A 9,429-nucleotide genomic window follows, 5' to 3' on the forward strand; every position below is an offset into this window, starting at 1 on the left:
GTGCAGTGAGTACAGGCATCATGCTACTCAAGTATCTTAAATGTTTTAACGTAAAAATGGTAACTTTTGTTTAGAATATCTCAGAAAGTAGGAATTCCAGAGGAATTCCTTTTCATAGAATTAAGTTCAAGCTGTTCAATGACTGTGCAAGTACATGGATTATCTTTAAGTTCGTAGGACTAGCAAAATAAGGCTGTAAAGGAAAGACCTGCTTTAATTGAGAGGTAATGTGTTGCAGAGTCTGAATGCCCTCTGGAATGGTTTTGGACTGTGAAGAACAGCTTCTTAAAATTTGTTCTACAGATGCAGTACTGAAAGGGACTATGTTGTAACATCCAACAGCTTAGGCAAATACAAATTCTAATGTGACACTTTAAACAGCCCTTCAGGCTTATGCCTCCAGCGTTAGCTGCCGAGTGAGCAGAGTTAGCTCAGCCTTCCCTGCATGTAACTTCCTACAATTTCCTAAAGATAAGCGCAGATTCATGTAGTATGATGGGCCGGAGCTCAAGGGCACTACTAGGAACAAAGATATTTTAAAAGCAGCAGCTGCCTAGAAAGAGGGATCTGCTGTTCCTAGAGTTATCACTAGAGTGATGAGAATTTCACAGCCTCTGTCTCCACTGTAAGACTAACGGCAAGTGCTTATCAAAACATTACATAATTTGTACAAGGTAGTCTCACAAGAAGTAGGTGCTTGCAGCAAGTGAAATCAACACCTGGCTGAGCTTGTGCAAAGGCACATTTGTATCATGCTCAAAGGAAATCTCACTAATTTTACTCTTGCTTTTTGTGATTTTCTGCTTACAGACACAGGTTCAGCCCCAACATGACTGAACGGGAGGCTGCAACTTTCATCATCAAGATCATCCAGAATTGTTTCCTCAGTAACAGGTTTGGCATCTATGCATGTCTTCTCCCTATGGCTAAAGGAAGGTCATCAAGCTTTGAGCAGAGCTAAAAAGTAGCGTTTTAATCAGATTTTTTTTAAACATTTTTGAGTTGTTGATATTTAGATAATGCAGGATAGCAGCTTTGCTTCTGAACATGCTGCATACCCTCCCTTTTACACTGTGAAGACTTAAGCCCAGGCTGGTCAAATAGCAAGGCTGGCTAGTCTAAAGAATAGAAGATTTTCTGTCAGAGTGAATCTTTAGCCCAAAAGTTAAACATTTTGGTTCCTATGTTAGGGCACGGCCAACTGTACTATTAGGGTTATCTGTCTAGTTGTGATATCCCCTTTATATAGGGTAGAGTCACCTTTATGAATAAAGGGATAAATAGTAAAGAATGGTGTTGAATGGCAACAGGAATGCCTTCTGGTCGGAATGAAGAGAGATTGATCTTGAAGCTTGTTCCCTTTTATTTTGTAAGGAGAGGGTTTCTTAAAAAACAATATGCATGGTCCATTGGTCTGAGTAAGAATGACGCTGAAACAGGACTACAGTGACTTTTCAAAATCTTTTTTATAATTGCTTGTAGGCATTAAGTTGCCTGAATATCCTCCTGAAATTCAAAGCTGCTATGCTCTACGAAAGTGTATTTGACTCTTCTCTAGAAATGAGTTCTAATCTTTCTACTAATTTTTTCTTCATGACTTGATATTACATCAACATATTAATCATTTTGCTAGACCATATGTTACTTATTGTATAATATTGGCTAGGGAAAATGCCTTAAGTAGAGAACACTGGCAATGTGGTTTTTGAATGTCTTTGTAGCTGGGCCACGTTTGTCATCTACTATTCAGTATGCTGAACGGAATAATCAGTTCTTAGCAATTTAAAAATTAACTTAATCACGAGCTAGCCAATCAACTGTAGGTTTTTTCCCTTCAAGTATACAAATAGTTTGGTATCGTGTGCAAAACTTTTGAAAGGGAATGACATGTAAAATGTAATTCTAATACATTTAATACTTTAAATACAATAAATTCAATACTTAAACATCTTAAGTGCACGTTTTATTATTATCCCAGATAATACAGACTTTGTGGGATATATTGGAGAGTCAAACAATACACAAACTATACAAACTCCTGTGTAGTTCCATATGGGGTCAGCTTGAGACCAGTAAGGCTTACTGGCTCAGATATAGCCCTGCTAGAACAGAATTGGATTTTCTAGTGCCTGCTGGTGCATCTGCTGAGAATCTTAGATTAATATTGGGGGTTACGAAGGCAGTCACAGTGCTGTGTGACTGCCCAGAGCCAGCTTAGTTCTGACAAGCTTGAGCTTCTCTACCTGTGGCATGGTTAGTCTGTGACCTGAATAAGCTCTGCCTGTGGATAATTGAGTTATCTGTAACAAGGCTTAGATTTGCTTGTTCAGTCACTCATCAGAGATGCTGCTATTAATGCTGTTATTTCCCCTGCACTTTTATTTTCGTTATTAGCATTCTCGTTAACTAAGATTACTTTATTTCCACATAATCCTGTCTCCATGCAGCCCCGATGATCTTGCTTCATTCATTATGCATTTCCTTCTCCTAAAATGAACGGCCAATGCAATGTGAGGTGCTTCTGGCTTATCCGAACACAGGATCCAAACTGCTGTTGCTATTGCCACACAGAGAAGCATGGAAATACTTTTTTTACCTAGTTTAAACAAGAGCAGGATGTTTTGTGCCGTTCATAACAGTATCTGGGCCTTCACAATACCTTCAAAGCGTGTAGGGCTAGTTTTGATTAGCAGCTGATTTCCTTCACCCATGTTTTGTTTCTGTGTGATCCTGATGTTTGTTCTGTGACAATGGGTGCAGTGTTTTTTTAAACTTTTACTTACCTCTGGCTTTGCTTTTCTTCTCTAGGAGTAGGACATACGACATGATCCAGTACTACCAGAATGACATCCCATACTGAGAGACGCTAGAGATTCACTGCCGAACTGAAACATGCAACCTCGTGTCCTCACTCCAAACTTGTAATAAATACGAGATGCTCAATCACACATCGCTATCTTCCATCTTTTCTGTATGTGTGTACATGTGGGTACATGTTTCCTGGACATTGCAACAATCAGTCTGATTCATTCCTTTCTCTTTACCAGGTTATATACATTTCTGGTTTTCCCTGGATTTTTGGAGTTGGGCTGCAATCACAATAAAAATTGTACTACGATTATGAATGTGTGAAAGAGGTCAAGCTTGTGGAGTTTGGTAATTTTTCATGCAATGCAAGGATTTTATAATACCTTTAAAAAGTAAAAATAAAACCCTTTTCCTGCACAATCCCACAAAATGCCATGGAAAGGCAGGGTATGGATTTCTCTTTGGAAGCAGAAACGTTGACTTGCTCTAATTTTACTGTAGATAAAGCCTGATAATCATCCAAGGTGGTGATGTCTGTGTAGCTGTGTTCATTCTTTGCACTGTACATGGTCCCTGCTGTGTGGTCAGTGTTTCATATGTACATGAAGAATGTATTTTTTTCCTGTTGTGTGTTTTGAAAAAGAGACTCTACTGAAGATATATTTAATCTATAAAATGTAATAAAAGACCTTAGACTTTGTGTCTGTTGCAAATCTTTTGCCATCCGCTGAGTTTTAGTTTATACACTACATCATTCTGCACATTTGTGTACTGTTCATTATATTGTGACCTTTCTTTCTACTGGAGAAATCAGATTTCTTCTTCAGCTTCTCATCCATCTTAAATGAGATTTTTTATTCATAAAAGAAATGTTTTGTGCAAGACTCGCATACAGAGCTGAAACGTAGGACCAAGGTAAAGCTCCCCCTGTGCTGCTTACAAAGTAGCCTCACCCGGGGCTGGGACACAAGTCTTCTGGAAACGTCTCTCCCTTTCTACAGGCTTGTCATTCTAGACTGTGCTCTTGAAAATTTGGACAGTCCCATCTTTAGGGGTTTTTTCCCCAGATGTCCAGTCCATGCCCGCTCTGGGAAGGGGCTGCAACGGGCTGGGCCGGGCCGCCCACGGCGGGTGGGAAAGGGGCCTTGCGGTGCGTCCTCGCGGCCTGCCCGCGCCCGGGGAGGCGGGGAGCGGCGGGGCAGGGCTGCCCGCGCCCGGGGAGGCGGGGAGCGGCGGGGCAGGGCTGCCCGGGCGCCCCGCAGCTGCGGCTGACGAGGCCACGGGGAGCACCCGAGTGGGCCCGCCCGGACGGGGCGCAGCGCTGAGGCCGGCACGCGCCCTGAGGGGCTCAACCCTGAGGCGGGCCCGTACTAAGGCGGGGGTCCAGCTCTGAGGAGAAGTCGCGCTCCAAGGGGGCCCAGCCCAGAGAAGAGCTCAACGCTGGAGGGCGGAGGTGTCGTGAGGGAGCCCCAGCCCTGCGGCGGGGCTGCGCCGTGAGGGGGCCCGCCCCTGCGAGGGTGGGTGTGTCGGGAGCGGCACCCAGCCTGAGGAGCAGGTTGTTGCTTCTCGAAAGAGGGCTCCGGCCTCCGAGAGGCGGCCGTGGCCCTGAGGGGAAGGGCCCTGGGCTGCAGTTGCCCAGCCCGGGCTCCTAGGGCCAGCCGGCAGCAGGCCGAGCCTTGCGGGGTGTAGGGAAGTTGCAGGGTGTGAGGGGACGTTTGGGCGCCTGCCCTGCAGGGCCGATGGTGTGGCTGCACAAACGTCTTCCCCTTGGTAGTGTGCCCTTTTCAGCACCTTTGAGTCAGCACTTGAATCTCTCTGGGTGAGTTTCTGCTTTGCTAAGGGAACTCCCAGCGTGTCCTCTTGGCCCAGGGCAGCCGGAGCTGCCTATGGGGGCAGCCAGCCCAAAGCCGGGCTGGCCAAGGAGGTCCCTGACAGGGAAGGCAGCTGAGGCAGTAGCAAGCCTGCTCGCAGCTCAGGGAGGTGGGGGCAGGAAAGGGGGCAGCGAGGGCAGCGTGCTTTGGCTCTGCCTGTGAGGTGGAGGGCCAGGCCCTTTCCCAGTACAGAAGGGCTGCAGCCCGCCTGTTTCATTCAAAAACAGCTCGGGATTTTGGAACAGGTGTTAAAATGGGTCTTGTGCCAATGTCTGTTGGCTGCGTGGTGGGTGGCTCACAGCAAGGTGGGCTCTGAGCCCCTTTTCTCGTCAGCAAAATGGGGAGAGTGCCACTGGCTTTCTAAAAACCTTTGGAGGTTTACTGGGGAGAAGTGTGCAACAAGTGCTTTAATTACTGATTTAATTCAGCTTTATTACACAAGCATCTGGGACATGGAGTAATTTTTGTGCTCTGTGGCTAGTTGTACCTATTCAGGCTCCATAGGAAAAGGAGCTGACTGACATACAAATGTGATATACTTAACTCACACCTTTCCTGTAACGGGGGGCGGGTGGAGTGATGAGATGTGAAGGCTTCTTCTCAGGAGAGGTGATGAGGAGTTCTAGTATTTTGCTAATTCAAGTTAATGCTTATGTGCATGTATTTTCCTTTCCTGCTCCTCAAAATAAATGCACTGTGTAAAATGAAAATCCAAATGAGTGTCTCAAGCAGCCTTATGATGAGAAGATCAGTTAAGAGCTAGCATAAATGGAGATGGCATGAGAAGTTGTTCTCATGAATGACTACAGGATAAATGAATGCTAATAGGTGTAAACTTCCTAACAAAAGCTTATAGTAGTATTGTTAGAAATATCTGGGGCTGGAAGTGACTATCAGCTGGTGAATAATAATATTAGGAATAATAAATGGAGCTCTGCTAATGCTGGATTTCAGAAAGTCACTCCCAGCTGCAAATCTCAACCCACATAGCAATTTCTGTGTGTTCTAGCATAGGATGCGTAGATTTACTAGAGTGCAATTAAAGCTGTCCAGAGTTTTGTATCACACAGTGAATGAGTTTGAGTGTTTTCACAGTGCTTGCTTATTTTACATACTTCAGTCCGGCTGCCTGGAGAGCCGATATGATCTTAGTTTCTTCTGTCAAGTTTGTCCAGAGAAATGAAAGCAGCTGGAGCCAATTGCATGTAGAGGTCAACTGGAGTTATCACAAGAGCAAGTTGGTTTGCAGTATGCTCTTAAAAACTGTAAGATGGCTGCATTTGAGATCTCTTGCTTGTTACCATTTCTTCTGCTATGAAGCTTGTGGAAATGTTGTGAATGTGTAAAAACTCCATGTTAGTAGGAAAGATGAGCTCATGTGACTTCTTTTCTCGCTGTGGTTTCTGGTGATGGTGTGTGCCAAAGCTCACCTGCTGACATCTGCAGATTTCATTTTCACAAGTTGACTGTGCCTCCTTCTCCTCCCCTCAGGGTTCCTGCCCGCAGCAAGAGGTGGGAGAAAACTCCTCTATAATTGACCATCCATTCAGATACAGAGGGGATTAGGTAGTTTACATTTAATCATGCAAGGCAGTACCCTAAAGCTGATTCTTCCTAAATGGGGTATGTTCTGTATCTTCCTCCAGGGAGACTGAGGAGGTGAGAACACTAAGATGCTCCAGTATTTTGCAAGCACTTTGGAGATACTGAATCAATGCAGCTGGAGATTGCGTAGACTTATTTCACCTTCATCCTCCCACCAGGAAAGGATACATCCTTTATGCAAGAAGGCTAGCAGGTCTTTCAGAAGTCGCTCAGGTAATTAAGAACAGATAGAATTAAGACCTACACGAAGGTATTCTGAAGGTTTTTGTCCCTGAACCTTATGCCAGAATATGTCCTGATGCCTCCACAGCCCTGAGAGAAAAGAGGCATCAAAAAGAGGGGCGGGGGGGGGTGTGGGGTGTGTGGAATCTAAGCAAAGATGCTCCTAAGGTTTCTCCACTCTCAGAAATCCCAGGTCACGGTGAGAGACAGACTTCCCTGGCTGCAGTTCTTTCTGTGTTGGCCATGCATATAAAGAGCTCTTAAGAAAGGAGCAAAATTTATAGTGATTCATTTGCATCTGATGGACCCAGGGTTCAGTGCTGCTGGTAACTTGATCAGCACTATTCAAATGCTAATCTCATTATGTGTGTTAGAGACTGAAGCGCAGCAATCCACCTCCATTAGCGCAATGTGCCTGTGTGATGTTCTGGCTGGTGCGCAGGGTCACGATACCCGCTGCGGACACCCAGCACATGCTGCATAGCGTGAGGGCTGATACGGGCAGAGAATGGGAACTCGGTGGAGGAGCCAACGCAATGAGCAAACATGGGAAGAGGAGCTAGGGTCCTCTTTGGAAATGCTGGAGAGGGGGAAAGGGCTTGTGGCCAACAGAACAGCTTAGATTAGACTGGGTTTTTTTCCTTTTCACCATAAATACGTCTATCCTTTCCCCTTGCTTCCAAATGAATGCTGTCAAAAAAAGAGTGGTGAACAAAAGAATTTGTCCTGAATGTAGATACAGCTTAAAAGCATGATTAATAATTGTTTGACCTTATGAAAAATATTGTGCCTGTGCTGTTTGGTGTTAAGACATGGCATTTTTGCTTGTCCCATGTAACAAGGACTAAAATCTGCTGGGCAGCATGTGGCACACTCAAAGACAGCATGCACAGGGGTTATTTCTAGATAAAGGCTTTCTGACAGTACCTTGTTACTGAAAGCACCTTGAAATAATGTTTGGAGGTGCTGCCGCAGTTTCCGGGCCTGGTGCGAAGGAGCCCTACCCCAGGCTGTTACCTGCAGCATGTCAGTGGTGGGTTGGTTGGTTTGAGTTTTTTTGTGCCTCATCTGCTTTTGTAAGGATTCTGCATTTGGGAGGTCACAGGAGTTATAATCCTGAAGGGGCAAGATTTGTAAGGTGACGTGGTGTATTTATTAGATAAGCTACTTAGCTGGCAAAAGCAGATGAGCTCTGATAACGTGCAGTCCTGGCATCAGCTGGCACAACTTCCTAGTTCTAGGTGATGCCTTTGTGTTTATTTCTGGTACAATATCAGTTGCCTAATAGCAGTGATGATGATTCTGTGAGTCTTGTTATTCTAACACATCCCTCTCCAGGGTCAACATGGCCATGGTTAGCCTCAGTGCTTACTGTAGCAGCAACAAACTGCGAACATGCTTGTGTTAAGGTTGATGAAGGTATGCGTGGTTCTGCTGCCTGCCTGGGGAGAGCAGAACCGGAAGGGTGACACAGGGTGACATAGATAAGCGATCGCAGTAATCACGCAGGCAGACAACAATGGCTGGCATTTCACCGAAGGGAGAAGTTACCTACCTGACTGCATTAGGTATCTCTTCCCAAGGGAAGCCTGACAGCCAAAAGGGGAAGGGAATTGGGAGTGATTGTTGGGAGTGTGGGTGTAAGTGCCCACACAAAGACTATGTTACATGCCCTGACACTCCCCCCACCTTTGGGAATTAAAAACCCCTCACTGGTGACAGATAGAGAGCTAGGAATGTGTCTTGGTCTGTTCTTAAGCAAGTTGTCTCAGCTTTGCAGTGACAAGTCTGGCAAACAAATTGTGCTTTGCTGTGGGGGAGGGAAAATGTCTGAATTGTGGCAAATCTAGGAGGCAGTCCCAAGTGCGTGGATTCATTAGGAGTGAACGTGTGGGGTGGTAACTTTGATCATGATGTAAGAAGGGGCGAGTCATGGAATTCCATCCTTGTAGAGGTATAGGAGTGATACCTCACAGAGAGGAATATGCCTCTGGATAACAAAAAGATAAGAGATAAAATCGTATATTGCTATCATGTAGTTCTCTTCCCCTGCAAGACTCGGTGAGTTATATTTTGACGGCTGCATCTAAGCTTTTTTAAGATGCTTGCTGTTAGCATACAGATGAAGACTGTATGTGTGCATCTTCGCATGCACACGTGCAAACCATTTCCTTGCTGAGAACTTCACGTTACTCTTTGGAGCGCAGACCCAGCAGCTTTGCGGTACCCGACCTCATTGCACAGAGAATCCTGTACATATTGCAGAGCTGTTCATTGTGCAGGACAGTGCTGTGCCTGTGTGGTAGCTGATTGTACATGAGTGAGTGATCTAATAAAGCTACTGACGGATGATGTGCTTGAAAGAACTTTATTAACTTAGGTAAGTAACGAATTGCAGGAACACATTATGTTCTGGCATTGAGAGTCAGAAATTTGAATCTTAGTGTCAGGCCTGGCTGCCTGCACCAACTTGAACAGAAAGAGTATTGGTGAGGGTAAGGTAGGGATTCTTGGAGCTGTGAGGATAACCAACTGACTGAATAATTTTGCCAAATATTAGAGGTTGTAAGTTAGTAGAACCTTCTAGAATATCTGATCTCTTACCACCTAGATAGAAGCTGTTTCTGTGCAGTTTTCAGAGGCCCCCTGGTCCCCCAAGGGATTCCTGGCTTCATGTCTTGGACTAGGGCAGGATGAAAGTCAGCTTTCCTATTTCCTTTGGAGACAGGAGTTACTCTTCACTCCGAAGGCTTGGGCCGGGTGGAAGTGAAAGGTAAAGCTGCCTCCCATGGCTGCAAAGGAGGGATCCCAGCAGTGCCAGTGCAAGGGGCATCTGCTGCCTTTTCTGCCCTGGATCCCAGATGAGAAGAACTGGGCAAGAGCTTTGTGAGGTGTGGGAGGTGAGCTGAGGTACAGTTGCCCC

The 9,429-nt window shown here is 45.4% G+C and overlaps 1 protein-coding gene across 3 annotated transcripts in view; it reads left to right on the forward strand.

Moving 5' to 3' along the window:
- PI4KA (phosphatidylinositol 4-kinase alpha) overlaps window positions 1–3,508 on the forward strand; it is a 64,679-nt gene extending 61,171 nt beyond the window's left edge. For 2 of the 3 annotated variants that reach the window (XM_075167956.1, XM_075167957.1), the window contains exons 54-55: window positions 811–894; window positions 2,809–3,508. In XM_075167956.1, the coding sequence (XP_075024057.1) occupies window positions 811–894; window positions 2,809–2,860 (136 nt within the window). In that variant the 3' untranslated portion in view covers window positions 2,861–3,508. The remainder of the gene's footprint in view (window positions 1–810; window positions 895–2,808) is intronic. The other variant, XR_012676486.1, reaches the window with a different exon arrangement.
- The last annotated feature ends 5,921 nt before the right edge of the window (window positions 3,509–9,429 follow it).

The sequence above is a fragment of the Calonectris borealis genome, chromosome 18, assembly GCF_964195595.1.
Source record: "Calonectris borealis chromosome 18, bCalBor7.hap1.2, whole genome shotgun sequence".
Classification (NCBI taxonomy): domain Eukaryota; kingdom Metazoa; phylum Chordata; class Aves; order Procellariiformes; family Procellariidae; genus Calonectris; species Calonectris borealis.